We start from the raw sequence: 17,536 nt of genomic DNA on the forward strand, positions 1-17,536 counted from the left end.
GGGGTCACAAAGAGTCAGACACAACTCAAGTGACTTAGCATACACACGTTTGTTTCAGAGAAGACCCTGCTGACTCACCCACTGAGCAGCTCTGCACATAGTGATGCATGTGGCTGTTCAGGATAATGTTTTTTTTAATGCAGTGTGTTCTTGATCATAAGTGATGCGTTGGTTGCTTTAAAATTTGAATCTTCAGAGCTCCCTAAAAAGGCCAAGTTAACTGACTTTGTGTCAACCAGGGCTGAGCTGCTTCCTACTGGAGGGCAGCCGGGGATGGCCACTGGACGGCTGCCAGCCGGCCAGGGCAGGAGGGTGCTCCCCCAGGCTTTCCTTTTTGCCACCACATACTGCTGGCCTCAGATGCCTCTCAGTGTCATCCCTTTGGTCCTGCAGGATGCAGTGACGGTGCTGCTAGCGAGAACCACAGCACAGCTGCAGGCAGTAGAGAGAGAGCTGGCCGAGGAGCGTGTGAAGCTGGAGTACACGGAGGAGGAGATCCTAGAGATGGAGCGCAAGGAGGAGCAGGCCGAGGCCGTGTCTGAGAGGTGAGTGTGGCCGGCAGCCCCTGAGAAAGACGCAGCTCATCTTCCTGGAGTAAAGCAGCTACAGTGTTAGTTTCTGTAGAATGTGCTGGGCGGCTCTTGGATACCTTTGCGCAGAAGTCGGAATTCTCATGAGGGGGTCGTATGGTTGTCTTCATGAAGGCCATACTTTGACTCCAGCTGTAGGCACAAGCTTTTCACCTTTCCTCCTATTCCTAAATTTTCTTAAAGTTGGGGGACTGTTGAGGGCTCCCTCTGCCAAGATTGGATATGATAGATCTTTAAAATTCTGGGTTTTTTTTTCTTTATTAACTGCTTTATTGGTATACAATCTCCCTACCAGGGTTTCCCTGGTGGCTCAGACAGTAAAGAATCTGCCAGCAATGCAAGGGACCCAGGTTCATTCCCTAGGTCAGGAAGATTCCCTGGAGAAGAGAATGGCTACCCATTCCAGTATTCTTGCTTGAAGAATCATCATGGACAGAGGAGCCTGGTGGGCTACAGTCCATAGGGTCTCAAAGAGTCAGACATGACTATGTGACTTTGACTTTCACATTTCAATCTCCCTACCAACAGTCACCCCTTTAAGTACACACAGTTTGGTGGATTTTAATACAGGCACACAATTATGCCCCCAAAGCCACAGGCAAGTTTAGAGCATTTTCATCCTGCCAAAAGGAAACCCCATCCCCATTAACAGTCCTCTCAGCCCCTGGCCACTGCCCATCTCGATGCCGTCTTCAAGGATTTGCTTGTTCTGGGCATTTCATGTAAATAGAATCATGCGATGCCCCTTTATGTCTTACCCAGAGCTCCCTGTGGGCAAATGCTTGACTAGGGCAGATGTGTCTGCAGTAGAGGAATCACTCAGAGGAGTGGCACCATCAGTGTATTGCTTTCTGGCAAATCCTTTCCAGGGACACTTTCTTATTGCTTTACTTCCACATTTTTCCATAAAGAGCATCATGTTTCCAAAGCTTGCTACTTTTTCCTAATAGCTTTCTCAGGGTTTATTTTCAAAAGGAGTTTATTTTTGGGAGGGAAAGTGCATGGCAGAGGGGTGGGCTCAGGGATGGGCAGGAAGATGAGAAGACTCAGAGAGGTGGTCCCAGGGTCCTGGCATCTTCAGCGACTGCAATTGGGCGAGACAGATAGACAGACCCTCTAGATGAAAGGCCTCATAGCACTCACTCTCTTCCCTAGAGAACCTAAATGCCTTTCACTTTATGAGAAAAGTGCCCATCTTCAGTCATCAGAAGCAAATATTGAGCGTCTCTGCTACAGTGCTTTAAGTACAGCAGTGAACTCAGTCCTTGATGAACATTTTGGGGGCTTTTGCCATGTCCACCTGCAGGAGTTGGCAGGCAGACTCAGTAGACAGTGGCTGTAGCAGCTGTGCCCAGACCAGCCCCCCGCACCCAGAGCCCTGCTGTGTTGGTGTTGACTCTATCCATGGACACACGTTTGCTGGCCAGGCAGATCCTTACAGCCCTGAGAAACTTCAGCCCCCAGCTCTTAAGGTAAGTAGAAAAGGTCAAGGGGTATGATGGACCCCCTAATATTTTGCCTGACAGTACCAGGCACTGCCCTGGAGTGGGGAGTGTGTACCCCACATGAGGGAAGCCAAGCAAATGCCCTTGCATCTGTAAACAACAAGTACGATGGAAACATTTGTCTTCTTTAAACTAAAAAGGTTGGATTTTTACTCATTCATGAGCCGTCTGGTGATGATCCATTCCCATCTTCAGGGTCATGTGTGGCTTGGGATATTTCATGGGTCCCTAAGGTTTTGGACACTTGTAGTTATTTTCCATTTGTGACATTAAGAACAGTGCCTCAGGAGGAGATGCTCTGGGCATGGCTACCAGTCATTGCCAGCATCCAGCTTTCTCAGACCTTTACAAGCATTGGTCCAAGTCAGGGGAGTGGCTTGCTTAGTGTCTCTTCCTCCCACAACTTTTCATTGTGAAGCATTTTGAATCTATAGAGAAGTTGCTAGAATAGTACAATAGATACTTGTAACCCCTTCACCTGGATTCCTGAGTCGCTAGTTCTTCAACCACATTTGCGTTCTCTGTCAGCCTGTGCTCTTGGTAGCTGCTAGGCATTGCAGATGCAGCAGCAAAGAAACAAATGGCGAGTCCTGCCCTGTGGGCAACAGACAGGGTAAATCAGTACAACTCAGCAGCAATGGAGGTAGTCAAAAGGGCTACTGAAGAATGAAATGATAGGGAAGCAGGGCTTGCATTTTTAGAAAGATTTCTCATTTTAGAAAGGGGTACATTTAGAAGTGTAAATTGGTATCTACAAAGATCAGGACTCTAAAATGGTGCAGCCACTATAGAAAACAGTGTAGAGGTTCCTCAGAAAATTAAAGATAGAATTATCATCTAATCCAGCAATTCCACTTCTGGATATACATCCTAAAGAATTGAAGGAAAGTCTCCAAGAGATACACGTACATCCACATTCATAGCAGTATTATTCACAGTAGCCAGGAGGTGGAAGCAACCTACATGTCCATCCACAGATGAATGGATAAGGAAAATGTGACATGTGTACAATGGAATATTACCTTTAAAAAGGAAGGTAGTCATGTCACATGCTACCACATGAATGCAACTTGAAGACATTGTGCTGAGTGAAATGAGCCAGTCACAAAAGAATGAGTCCTGTATGATTGCACTTATATGAGATTCCTAAATTTAGTAATTAAATTCACAGAGACAGGAAGTAGAATGGTGGTTACCATGGGCTAGAGATGGGGAAATAGTTGTTTAATGGTGGCAGAGTTCAGTCTGGGAAGATGAAAAAGTTCTGGAGGTCTCTTTCACAACAATATAAATACATTTAATACTACTGAGCTGTGCACTAAAAAATGTAAATTTTATGCTTTTTACAAACCATGAGAAAGAAGAATAGAGCTGGAGGTACCATGTTCTCTGATTTCAAACTATACTACAAAGCTATAGAAAGCAAAACAGTATGGTACTGGCACAAAAAAATATACATAGATGAATGGAACAGATTAGAAAGCCCAGAAATAAACCCACGCTTATATGGTTAACTAATCTATGAGGAAGGAAGCAAGAAAATACACTGGAGAAAAGACAGCCTCTTCAGTAAATGGTGTTGAGGAAAATGGACTACTTTCTCATTACATTTTTAAATGGATTAAAGACTTAAATGTAAGGTCTGAAACTATAAAATTCCTAGAGGAAAACATAGGTAGTATGCTCTTGGACTTTAATCTTAGCAATGCATTATATTTTAGAATTTCTCTCCTCAGGCAAAATAAATAAAAAAAAACAATAAACAAATGAGACTTTATCAAACTAAAAACTTTTGCCAAGTGAAGGAGCCTATCAGGAAAACAGACAGCCTACTGAATGGGAGAAGATAGTTGCAAACATTATAGCTGACAAGGGGTTAATATCCAAAATACACAAAGAACTCAAGACAACATCAAAAAAACAACCAACCCGATTAAAAACTGGGCAGAGGACTTGAATTGACATTTTTCCAGGGAAGACGTTCAGATGGCCAACAGACATATGAAAAGATGCCCAACATCACTAATCATTAGGAAAATGTAAATCAGAACCACAATGAGATATCACCATGTACCTGTTAGAAGGACTGTCATCTAAAAGACAGCAGATAAACGCTGGAGAGGATGTAGAAAAAAGGGAACCGTTGTGCATTGTTGGTGGGAATGTAAAGTTGATGGGAACACTGGGGAAAACAGTATGGAGATTCTTCAAAAAATTAAAAATAGAACTACCATACACCTAGCCATTTTACTTCTGGATATTTTGCTGAAGAAAACAAAAATGCTAATAGAAAAGATACATGCACTCATATGTTTATTGCAGGTTGATTTATAATAACCAAGATACAGAAACAACTTAAATGTCCATCAATAAATGGGTAAAGAAAATGTGGTGTGTGTGAAATTAAATACTAGCCGTAAAGAAGAAGGGAATCTTGTCATTTGCAATAGCACAGATGGACCTAGAGATTATCATGCTAAATGGAGCAGTCAGACAGACAGAGACATATACTGCATGATTTCACTTGTTCAGTCACTCAGTCGTGTCCAACTCTTTGCAACCCCATGGACCGCAGCACACCAGGCTTCCCTGTCCATCACCAACTCCCGGAGCTTGCTCAAACTCATGTCCATCACGTCAGTGATGCCATCCAACTGTCTCATCCTCTGTCATCCCCTTCTCCTCCTGCCTTCAGTCTTTCCCAGCATCAAGTTCTTTTCCAGTGAATCACCTCTTCACATCAGGTAGCCAAAGTATTGGAGCTTCAGCTTCAGCATCATTCCTTCCAATGAATATTTAGGGTTGATTTTCTTTAGAACTGACTGGTTGTATCTCCTTGGAGTCCAAGGGACTCTCAAGAGTCTTCTCCAGCACCACAGTTTGAAGGCATCAGTTCTTCAGGACTCAGCCTTCTTTATGGTCCAGCTCTCACTTGTGTACATGACTGCTGGAAAACCATAGCTTTGACTATATGGACCTTTGTCAGCAAAGTGATGTCTCTGCTTTTCAATACATTGTCTAGGTTTGTTGTAGCTTTTCTTCCAAGGAGCAAGTGTCTTTTAATTTCATGTCTGCAGTCACCATCCGCAGTGATTTTGGAGCCCAAGAATATAAAATATGTCACTGCTTCCACTTTTTCCCCTTCTATGGGCCACTTATATGTGGCATCTAAAAAAACCGAACAAATGAACAACCATAACAAAACAGCAACAGATTCATAGATACAGAGAATAAACTGGTGGTTGCCAGGGTGGAGGATGAGGGGGAGGTGCAGGGATGAGGGAAATAAGGGAGATTATAAAATAAGGAAATCATATGGTCAGTAATACTGTATCAGCTGTAACTTGGCAGATGGTAACTAGACTTATCATGGCGATCATTTTGTAATGTGTAAAAATATGGAATCACTATCTTGAGCACCTGAAGCTAATACAACAATGTAAGCCAGTTATACTTGAGTAAAAATGAATGAATGAATGAATGGCATCATACAATATATGGCATCTTGTGACTGGCTTCCTTCACTCAGCCTGATGTTTTCAAGGCCCAACACACTGTCATCGCCTGTCAGCACTTCCCTCCTTCTCATCCCTTGTGTGAGTACAGGGCATTTTGTTTATCTGCTCATCCATCCATGGAGGTTTAGACTCCTTCCACCTTTCAGCTGTTTGACTAAGGCTGCTGTGAATCCGTTTGTGCGCAAGTATTTGAACACCTGTTTTCAGGTCTTTAGGGTATACACCTAGGAGTGGAATCACAGGGTCCTACTTCAATTTTATCAGGATGTCTCTGGCACTGGGTTGAGAAGTATTTGAAAGGAAGAGGGAGGTGTGGAATCAGGGAGCCAGGTGAGAAGCCTCCTGCACTGAGCAGGCAGAACATGATGGTGACCCAGATGGAGAGTCAATGACAAGAGGTCACAACATGCTTAATCTTGAACACAGAGCCAACAGGACTTGATCTTGGACCAGATACAGGGCGTATGAAAGGGAGCTGAGTCCAGAATGACATGAAAACTTTTTTGCTTGAACAAGCTAGTTAGGTTGAGATGCTTGGCCGAGGGAATATCAGAAAATCTGGACGTATTAAGTGTTAAATGCCACCTAGAAGTCCATGTGGAGGACGGAAGAGTGGGTCACATGGAGTTGATTGCTTATGTCCTAGCAAGAGTCATGGTAATAAATTGTGTCTAGGTTGATAAGGAGACCAACACAGAAGATCTTTTCCCCGAAGAGGTAGCGAGTCTTCGGAAGGAGAGGCCCAGCCGCAGGGCCCGCGGCTCACCCTTCGTTCGGAGCAGCACCATTGTCCGTTCTCAGACTTTCTCGCCTGGAGCACGAAGCCAGTACGTTTGCAGAGTAAGTTGGGATTCCTTGCCACTTGTCTAGAAGTTTTCTTTATGTCCCCTTTATTATTATTTTTTTTACTTATTTATGCAAAAGACATCTATGTTCTCACAAATGATACCACTAAAGGCACACCATGCATGGGTGGGTAGGAAATTGATGTTGGTCTCATCTCCTCACTTTGCCCCAAGCAAATCTAACTCTGTGTGGAAAATAAGGCCATGAAGGCAAGGACTTTGCTTTCATGCAGATATACATTGATCCCAAAACAAGAACCTGCAGCCAAATAAAATACAGGCTGTCTTGGCTCCCATGAAGCTGGCATTATTTATTTTTCTTTTTAAAAGCGGGCCTTTTCCCTTGGTGAGCAGAGTGGGCGTTAGTGGTGTGCACTTGTCCTCCTGCCAGGAACGGGGCTCTTTCCTGGAACGCCGTTCTTTCCAGCTCTTGCCAAAGCTAGAAACACAGCAGACAAGAACGATTGATAAAAAAGTGAAAAATGCTGAGGGCAGCGCAGGCTTTCATGAGTGTCCCACTGTATCAAGTGGCAGTTGGCACTGATAAGATGGAAATTGTGTTGCTGGATCAGCCTGGAAACCTGACCTGGTTTGGCTGATGGACGCAAGGGAGGAATGGGGATGAGGGTTGGTCCGCTTATTCGCTCTGCCTTTGTTTTGCTTGAAACTCTTGTGTAGGTTTTCTTTTAAGTGATACCCAGAGTCATGGTAAAAACTCTAAAAGCCTTAAGGGTGAGTACCTGCAGGAGAAACAGAGTAGTCCAATTCAGAGTACACAGAGGATGCATGTGAATTCTTAAGGAAGTGTTTCTGAACCTTCGTCTTTTCGATGCAGCTTTATCGTAGTGACAGTGACAGTTCCACACTGCCTCGGAAGTCCCCCTTTGTGCGAAACACTCTGGAAAGACGGACCCTTCGCTATAAGCAGGTATGTGCCCACGTAGACTAATGTGTAGTCTTTATGTACCCTGGGAGCTATTTCTACAAGCCTGACAAGGTAATATTTTAACTATATTATTCAAAAGGTAATATATTTATTTCCTTCTTTACTTAGATGTAATTTCTTAAAACTGTATATAAAGCCAACATTACCAATATTTATGTTTCCCAAGATAATGTCACAATCAAAGATAATACATGATCTTTACATTTTAAAATATAGTAAATTAATAAACAATCAGCCATCCTATATCAGATTTTTTTTTTCTTTTTTGAAAAGCAAGTATATACAGTTAAGAAAATTTGAGGCTTCCAACGTGGAGCATTCTTCTACATAAGACTGTTTCTTTCATGTCCTTTATATAACCAAGTTTTTTTCCCTACATCACACCAGTGTACAAAGTTTTGCTACTTTTAGTTTGTAAGTTAGTGGTTCCCTTACTTTCCTGGGGAAGGATTCTTTTAAAGAAAAATAAATTCCCAGATCTCCTTGTGGTGGTTCTGTTTAGAGTAGCTGCTGGCTGAGAATGATAAGAAAATACATAATTCAGCTACAAACATATTCGTCAACAGCAATGCTGTTGGCATTTTGGCCTAGATCATTCTTTGTCATGGGGGCGTCCTGTGCACTGTGGGAAGCTGAGCTCCATCTCTGGCCTTGCCAGTAGCATGCGCCACCCCCCCCCCCATTTGTGACAAACAAGAATATCCCCAGATGTTGCCAAGTGTCCCCTGAGTGGCTAAGTCACTCCTGGTTAAGAACTCTGTTATGAATTCAGCAGTGCTTTTATATAAATTTGTATTTATCAAGTCATTTATATTTGCATTTAACTTCTGCATATGTGCAAAATAGTGTTATGAGTATGTAAAACACATACGGTGATTCAGTCCTCTGAAGAACGTTGATATGCTCATGGATTTGTGATTTTGTTGCACTAACTGCCTTCCCCAGGGTTGTTTGCCATGCAGTGGGAAGTACTGCTTTCAACTCCATGTACAAAATTCTTTTCTCAGAGCTTAAAAACAGCAGACTTGCTTATTACTTCAGGCTTATACAGGGAAGAACATTTTTTGTTGTTTGGCTACATCACGTGGCTTGCAGTCTTAGGTTCTCCAGCAGGAATTGAACCTGGGGTGAGGGGTGCCCTAACCACTGGACCATCTGGGAATTCCCTGGGAAGGAACTTTATTTGACATTGTGTGTGTGTTTAAACAGAAAGCCCTCACATGGTTTATTTCATGCTTTTTTTCTCCCTTACACAGTAGATCTTTAAGATTTTGCCATGTTGGTATAGGTTTCATCTTTTTCAATGCCTGCGTTCTCTGCTGCCCTCATAATGTATTTGATCACTTTTCTCTTGTTAAGTGAAAGTGTTAGTCGCTTAGTGGTCATCACCTCTTTGCAACCTCATGGACTGTAGCCCGCCAGGGTCTTCTCCATGGAATTTCCCAGGCAAGAATACTGGAGTGGGTAGCCATTCCCTTCTCCAGGGGATATTCCCAACCAAGGGATTAAACCAGAGTCTCCCCTTTTGCAGGCAGATTCTTTACCATCTGAGCCACCAGGAAAGCCCTTTCTCTTGTTAGCTATTTAGAATTTTTTCCTCTCATAAACCTTTCTGCACAACATTGCCTGTGCCTTTCAAATGCAAGTCAAAATTAAATGTCAGAACCAAAGAAAGCTCATGTCAAGTTAACTTTCGCTTATATTGTCAAACGGAGAAGACAGTGGCACCCCACTCCAGTACTCTTGCCTGGAAAATCCCGTGGACGGTGGAACCTGGTGGGCTGCAGTCCATGGGGTCGCACAGAGCCGGACTCGACTGAGCGACTTCACTTTCACTTTCCACTTTCATGCATTGGAGAAGGAAATGGCAACCCACTAAAGTGTTCTTGCTTGGAGAATACCAAGGAGGAGGGAGCCTGGTAGGCTGCCGTCTATGGGGTCGCACAGAGTCGGACACGACTGAAGTGACTTAGCAGTATATTGTCAAATAGCATTTGAGAAAGATGACTCCCGCCTGCCCCATGTGAGAGGGTATATTTCTGTGCACTTGGGCCAAAACCTAAGATGGTCCTTCCAGCGGACAGTTGGCTGTCACTGGCTTGTTCTTGGACATGGGTTTGAACCCTGGTCACCCACATGGATGGATGGTGTGTTGAGAAATACCCCTCCAGTGGCCCCTTCCCTGGAGTAGGGGACGGGAGATGGGGACAGGCCAGGGGAAGAAGCTGCTGGCAGGGCGCGGGGGGTGGGGGGGGGGGGTGAGGTGGGGTGCTCACTGCCCTGGACTGCAGCCCTGCAGGTCCTCCCTGGCGGCGCTGGCAGCGCGCACATCCCTAGACCTGGAGCTGGACCTCCAGGCGTCGCGGACGCGGCAGCGGCAGCTGAACGAGGAGCTGTGCGCCCTGCGCGAGTTGCGCCAGCGCCTGGAGGATGCCCAGCTCCGCGGCCACACCGACCCACCGGCCTGGCTGCTGCGAGACGAGCGCTTCCGGAGCCTGCTGCGGGAGGCCGAGCGGCAGGTGAGCGGGCGCCCTCGGCGGGGCGAAGGGGGCGGGCCGGTGGGCGGGCCTTTCTCCCCCTCCCGGTGCCCCTCCCACACCGGAGCTGGTGGGGCTTCCGGCGTTCTTCTCGTTGACCCCGCGTTGCTGGTTGCTGTTCCAGACGAGACAAACCAAACTTGACTTCCATCAAGAACAGGCAGCCGAGAAGATGCTGAAGAAGGCCTCTAAGGGGGTGTGCCAGCTGCGTGGGCAGAACCTCAAAGAGCCCATCCAAGTGCAGACTTTCAGGTGAGGAGAAGCCCGGGCCTCACTTTCCCGCAGGCTTTTTACTGTCAGCCCTTTGTCGTTTTAAAAAGTCAAGTTAAGTATTGAAAAAGACCCGCAGGAGGTCGAGAACAAAGCAGAAATCTTCACTGCTGTTAGCATTGTGCTGTTCTCTTCTGATCTTTTTTACCCCAAGCACTGTTTTTTTCAGCTACTTGTAATCATACTGTGCATTGGAGTTTGCATTTAGCTCTTTTTTAAAGTAAAATATCCCCTATTGCTGCATCATCTGTTACTTTTTTCGGTAGTAATCTCTCATCTAATAGATATAATTTACTTCTAACCAATTTATCCTCTGCTTCTTTCCAGATGTTTGCTTTTGTAAACAACACAGTGATTCACATTTAGATACATATACATATCACCTTTGCCTTTTTAGTTTTTGATTGAATCATAATAGACATTTAGGGAAGCCTGTATATCCTACATATGAAATGTGTCAGTGAATTGTCATAAACACTACACAGCAATAATCAAATGTTACTAGCATTTCCAGATTTCCCACACCAGAATAACCACTATCTTGAATTTGAATAGCATAGACTAGCGTTCCCTGTTTTTATTTTTTTAATGTGAGGAAAATTACCTAGTTATATCCATTTTGTTTTGTGTTTGGCTTTTTACAAAACCGAGGTGAAATTCACATAACATAAAATTAACCGCTTTAAAGTGGACAGTTCCATGCCAGTTAGTAGTCACAATCTGTCCAGTTTGAAAGCATTTCCATCACCCTGGAAGGAAACCCCTGACCCATTAAGCAGTCATTCCCCATCCCAGCCTCCCATCAGCTCCTGGCCGCCACCATTTTCCTTTCTACTCTGTGGGTTTGCCTGTTCTGGACCTTTCATGTAAGAGTAGTCGATTATGATTTAGAACTTGTATAGTTTTTCATTTATTCATAAAGAAAAAATATACTGAGCATCTCCATATGCCAGGCACCATTCTAGTTACTGAAGAAAAACCCTTGCCCTCATGGGGCTTTGTAACCTCTATTAAAATTGGGAGGGGGGGTGCAAAAAGATTTAGAAAATCTATATACAAACAGATGTGCTCCTGGGAATTGAAATTCAATGCATTCTCTCAGTAAGAAAAGCTCTCATTGATAGCAGATGCTCTTGCCAGATTTTGTTGGATTTCCATCAACCCCTAACCTGTTATTCTTTCCAATCCCAGGGAGAAGATAGCATTTTTTACAAGACCAAGGATTAATGTACCTCCTCTGCCTGCCGATGATGTTTGATGTAGTGCTTTGTACACATGAAGTATTTATCTGCCTGTTTTATTTTAATGAAGTTCTTAGGCTAGCTAAATTTGTCTTTAAAATATTTGTGCAAAGCTATTAATATACACATTTTGTAAAAAAAAACAAAACACATATATCTATACATACATATTTTATAATAGTGACGGCAACAGGGCTTGGTTTTTCCTTGTTGTGAAATTGACATCTCTGAAGACAGGTTATTTTATAAGAGATCAATTATCATGTTAAGAGTGTACAGTTTTTAACGCTGTTTTATTTGACTTAAAGGCTGGAAGACAGAAACGAAGTGAGTTCAGGCAAATTCACTGTATTATAATTTATTTATAGTACTTTTTTTTTCCTTGAAGGAAAATACTGACTTTAAGATGTATTTTAAGACTGAAATTTTGTTCTTCAGTATTTGTCATGCGGTAGAATGGAACTTTGGGGCCGGTTTTGTATCTGACACCCGAAATGCAAACACTATATGCTGAATTCTCCTCCTCCATGCATTTATCATGTATATCATACACTTTGGCACCCTTTGTGTTCCCTTAAGATGCCACCGCAGGGGCTCAGTCAGGTGCCACCGCAGGGGCTCAATCAGAAGTCAGTGCCTGGTGCCCTGCGGGCACCTAGTGTCCCTGTGGCCCCAGGTCTGAAGGCGGTTCTAGAGCCCCTGGCGGCAGCCACACAGCCCGCCCTCCCCCGGCCTCTGCCTTTCTAGTCCGCCCTATCCAGTTGAGACCGAGACCCAACAAAGAGGGCAGTGGTGGAGCTTCTGCTCTGCTTGCAGGAAAGTGAAAAGAGAAGGAAGGTGCATTTTCAGCGAGTCAGTGGATCCGCTGATGGATGGAGCCGTCACAGCATGGACACGAGAACCTTCCAAGGCGCTTTTTTTGAGGAGGCAGGCTTCTGTGGGAGCCATATCTAGCCAACAAGTGGCTCACAGGAGAGCATTTGCTTTCAATCAGATGGCCTCCGCCCCATACTGGAGTCGTCCTGATATTTCTTAAGAAATCTTAGAATTAGCTGACGAGGAAAAAAATTCTTTACGTAATACAACTATACCATCCTCATAAAATGCCAAATGGTATAGTTTGTCTACTACGTATTTATTATCTATGGAATGCACTCTCCTTCATGAGGCCTCGGAGAAGTAAACGAGGTGAATCACACAAAATGTAAGAGAAAATGCCCTCGTCCCCACACCTCCATCTTTCTGCCCTTCCCTTGAAAGTGTCCCCCCTCCCCCCTTAATCAGCAGCATCTCTCTTCTCATTAGTCTGTAACCACTCCCTTGTATAATCTGCCTTTATTTTCACATTTATTAAAAATGAATTTTGTAAATGCATTTCATTGACCTATCACGGACAGTGAAGTTGTCAGTGGTGGTAAAGCTGAAAACTTTGTGCTTTTTCACACTTGCCACTTATTGCTAAGAATCTCTGCCTCTAGTCTCGATTTTTTTTCCTTTTTTCCTTTGCTCATTTCCCTGTATACATACCCACAACAGAGGTAGAGACACATAAAACATCAGTGCCTGCCAAAAATGCCAGAAGACAGCGTTAGTGAATGGGTCAGGATGGTGGCAGGCCCTCCCTGTCCCCAGCTGTTGAGACTGACGAATTGGCTGGCGCTGGACTCTGGGGTGTGTGGAAAGAATCATGTACATTTCAGGTGCATGGCTCCCCAGAAGTGGGGCAGTCCCAGCCACCTTGCCTAGGCGCTCTGTAGCCACATTGCCACTTGAAGCGCTCAGTGGGTTGAAGGGTTGAAGCAGCTTTTACTTTCAAGCTCTACAAAGTGGCAACGTAGGGAAACCCACTGTGCCTGTACAAAAAGCCTGCAAGGATTTGCAGATAAATGTCACTGCCCAGTCAAGACTGATGATTTTTGTTTGGCGTGCTTCCCCACCCCAGAGTTTAATGAAAACAAAAAGAAATCCCTGCTTTGCCTCAGTAGAAACAGATATAGTCTGTGCTTTGACATCAGTTCCGGGAGCGCTGCTTGCACCTTTCTGTGTGTCCCTCCCTCTCTCCTGAGTCTGTCTGCTTTTGCACCTGAATGGGACCATCCTAAGAAAGCAAAGAAAAGCCAGGCAGATGAAGGAGGGGAGGTGATGGGTTTCCTGCTGCTTGGCAGTCTGTGGACAGAAGGGGCAGGTGGACAGCGATAGAGGCCAGCTGAGGAGGCAGGAGGACACAATGTCCCCTAATTGGCTTCTCTTTCCTGACTTGATTTTGCAGCTTCTGACTAGTTAAAACTACCACCCCCTGGAAAATATCCCACATGTCTAAAAAGTGAAGTCCTATCGTCTTAAGGGGTATTTTCTTATGTTTAAGTTTGTCCATAACTGTGCCTTGTGGTAAGAAACCTCTGCCTTGTTTTATCAGCAGTTTAGTCCAGAAACAATCCAAAGTCTGCCACCAGGGTCCTTTAGGAACACTACAGCAAATAAAAGGGAATTTGGTCTTCCGTTCATCTGGTAACTTAACTGTCACCACCGAAATATGTAACCTTCTGTTGTGGGAATAAGTTATAATCAGTATTCATCTCTATTTTTGTCTCTGTTCTAATTGTGTCATTTGTATCTTTTGAAAGTATTTCTTCTATAAAATTAAACTAACCTGCCTTAAAAACAGAATGGAAGTTGTGTGATTTTTTAAAAATGTAATTATAGACTTAAATATATAAAAATGTATGTAAGAGATGAGATGGTTGGATGGCATCACTGATTCAATGAACATGAACTTAGGTGAACTCCAGAAGATGGTGATGGACAGAGAGGCCTGGCTGCAGTCCATGGGTCGCAGAGTCAGACGTGACTTTGTGACTGAAAACAGCTTTTTCAACATAAAAATAGAGGTATGAAAATAGAATAATACAGTGAACACGCATAAAGCCCTCTCCCCCAACCCCTTCAACATAAATCATTCTTGGCCCATCTTGTTTGGTCTACACCGAACTTTCCGCTGTCCTTGGTTCCATCTTCTGAAGCAAATCCCATCTACCTTCTTGGTTCAGCTGGAAACATTTCAGTATGTATGGCTAAGAAAGAAAGGCGTGGACAGTAGCCTTATCACATCATAACGTTTAATAACTCCTCGATGGCATTTGTCATCTATGGTTCACCTTTTCACTTGTCTCAAGGTCATTCATTTTTTAATTGAGCAGAATCCAAATATCTGTTTTGGGGATTTTTTTTAAAAGCCCATGTGCTTTTTTTGGTGTGTGTAGGGGGGTGAACTTTCTCTGGATAGAATTCACATACCATACAATTCACCTGTTTAAAGCATGTAATATGTAATTCATCCGTTTTTAGTATATTAAGAGTTGTTTATTCATAGCACAAAAGCTACAATCAATTGTAGAACTTTTTCCTCACCCTAGAAAGAAACCTTGTGCCCATTAACTGTCATCCCTATTTCTCCTCCCCCACCCCCTGACAACCACTGATCTTTCTCTGTGGATTTGCCTATTTTGGATGTTTCCTAGTAATGGAATCAGTTGGTATGTGGCCTTTGTGTTGGCTTTGTTTTCTCAGCATCATGTTTTCCAGAGTCATCTACGTTGTAGCCTGTGTTAAGGACTTCATTCGTTTTTATTGCTGAGTAATATTCCTTTGTGTAGATAGACCACATTGTGTTTATCTGTTCAGCAGTGGATGGAGATTTGGGTTTCCACTTTTTGCCTAATAGGGATAATGCTGCTATGAACATTTGTATACAAGTGTTTTTTTTTAATTGGAGGATAATTACTTTACAATATTGTATTAGTTTCTGCCATACATCAACATGAATCAGCCATAGGCATAATGTTTGCCCCTACCTCCTGAACCTCCTTCCCACTTCCCACCCCATGTTACAATTTTTTGTGTGGACATAGGCCTTTATTTCTTTTGGGTCTATACCTTAAAGTGGAATAGCTAGATCATATGATAACTCTTTGTTTAATCATTTGAAGAACTGCCAAACTTTGCCAAAGCAGCTGCCCATTTTATATTCCCTACCAGGGATAGGAATATACAAAGGCTTCAATTTCTCCACTTTCTGGCCAACACTTGTTATTTTTATCCTAGCCATCTTAATAGGTGTACAGTGATATCTCACTGGAGCTGTGACTGTTTTTGATTCACAGAACCTATCCCCCCCAACACATACACACACCTTTGTTGAAGAAACAAAGTTTTGTGTTCTCTAATCTCCCACAGTCTGGACTTGGCTCATTGTATCTCGTTGTAAGTATAATTTTAACATGTTCTTCTGAATTTTATTTCCTAAAATTAAATGCAGAGAAGAGCTATTGTTGAATCTAAAAGCTTGATCAGAGTCCAGTTTCTTTTTTTTTTTCCCTTTCTTTTTGGGGGGATGGGATGAGGAGCAAGACATACCTTCATCTATCAAGTGAATTATTTTTCTTTTTATAGGGTTTGCAACTATTGATAATCAATACCTTAGTTCAGTTCAGTTCAGTCACTCAGTCGTGTCTGACTCTTTGCAACCCCATGGACTGCAGCACACCAGGCCTCCCTGTTCATCACCAACTCCCGGAGTTTACTCAAACTCATATCCATTGAATCGGTGATGCCATCCAATCATCTCATCTGGGTGATGAGACCCAGACCCATGTTTTACCCATCTCATCTTCTGTCATCCCCTTCTCTTCCTGCCCTCAATCTTTCCCAGCATCAGGGTCTTTTCAAACAAGTCAGTTCTTCACATCAGGTGGCCAAAGTATTGGAGTTTCAGATTCAACATCAGTCCTTCCAGTGAATATTCAGGACTGATTTCCTTTAGGATGGACTGGTTGGATCTCCTTGCAGTCCAAGGAAGTCAATAGATAGATCCATCAATTCACTAAAGGTTGCAAAATGATGACCTCTCAATTTTTAAGACATTATTATTTACTTTGAAACACTTAGGTTACAGTCCATGGGGTCGCAAGAGTTGGACATGACTTAACGACTAAACCACCACCACAACTTTTATAACGAGAAATTTACCTATTTGGTTATTCTGTGGTATAGTTTGGAAAAAGCAAGATAACTGCTTGATGTTTTTCTTTATTGACCAGTTTTAAAAATGATTCCCAGCACTGTTACAGTGGTGACCTTTTTTTTGGGGGGGGGGGTTGGAAATTTTTTTTTAGTATGATTTTTGTTGTTATTCAGTTGCTCAGTCATGTCTGACTTTGTGACCCCATGCACTGCAGCATGCCAGGCTTCCCTGTCCTTCACTATCTCCTGGATATTTTTAATAATTATTATTACTAACATAAATTTAAACATGTTTGATATGCTTTAATCCATTGGAGTTGTTATCCTTACTGATGCTCAAATTCTCCCCTCTGTGGCTGAAGCAGCCTCTACTGGTTGACTCCTGGGTCCTTTATATGTGTCCCCAGGAGTCTGAGATGGCTTCATTGTTACTGAAATGGAACAGGACGCTTCAAAGCCTTCTCAGGGACAGACACTGCCCAGGCCCCATGTCATCTACCCACCTCATTTGTAGAAAAGCATTAGCATCCTAGACCTTCCCTAAATTCCAAAAAGAAAAATTTAATAAGAAAAAAATACAGGAACAAAAGAAAATGTTCAAGCAACATTAGTAATAGTTTAGCCCTAAAACAAAGCCAAGAGTCTTCGGTTCCTCCTCAAGGGCTGTACATATTACCCTGGGCCATATCCTTCAGTTGTTGGGCAGACATGAGGTGGAAGGAGTTAACTGCATGCTGATCACCAGCATGTATGTAGACCTCAGACACATTGGAACCAGAAGGTTGGTGATTGAGATTCCTGAAACATCACCCTGTTAGCTCACCATCAGCCAATCAGAGAATTGTGCATAAGCTGATTACACACCCTGCCACCTTCTCCCTCACACCGTCTTTGAAAATCCTTTCCTGAAAGCTATTGGGGAGTTTGGGTCTTTTGAGCTAAGCTGCCCATTCTTATTTGGCCTTACAGTAAATGCTGTGCTTTACTTCACCGCAACCTGGTAGCAGTAGATTTGCTTTGCTTTGCAATGGGCAAGCAGACAATTTGGTTTTGGTAACACCACCC

The 17,536-nt window shown here is 43.3% G+C and overlaps 1 protein-coding gene across 2 annotated transcripts in view; it reads left to right on the plus strand.

Annotated features, from left to right (window-relative positions):
- WWC3 (WWC family member 3) overlaps positions 1 to 14,119 on the plus strand; it is a 108,328-nt gene extending 94,209 nt beyond the window's left edge. For both annotated transcript variants that reach the window (XM_027963576.3, XM_042242477.2), the window contains exons 17-23: positions 394 to 545; positions 1,897 to 2,062; positions 6,289 to 6,453; positions 7,294 to 7,386; positions 9,696 to 9,923; positions 10,066 to 10,193; positions 11,403 to 14,119. In XM_027963576.3, coding sequence (XP_027819377.2) covers positions 394 to 545; positions 1,897 to 2,062; positions 6,289 to 6,453; positions 7,294 to 7,386; positions 9,696 to 9,923; positions 10,066 to 10,193; positions 11,403 to 11,469 — 999 coding nt within the window. In that variant the 3' untranslated portion in view covers positions 11,470 to 14,119. The remainder of the gene's footprint in view (positions 1 to 393; positions 546 to 1,896; positions 2,063 to 6,288; positions 6,454 to 7,293; positions 7,387 to 9,695; positions 9,924 to 10,065; positions 10,194 to 11,402) is intronic.
- The last annotated feature ends 3,417 nt before the right edge of the window (positions 14,120 to 17,536 follow it).

Source organism: Ovis aries, chromosome X, assembly GCF_016772045.2.
Source record: "Ovis aries strain OAR_USU_Benz2616 breed Rambouillet chromosome X, ARS-UI_Ramb_v3.0, whole genome shotgun sequence".
NCBI lineage: Eukaryota > Metazoa > Chordata > Mammalia > Artiodactyla > Bovidae > Ovis > Ovis aries.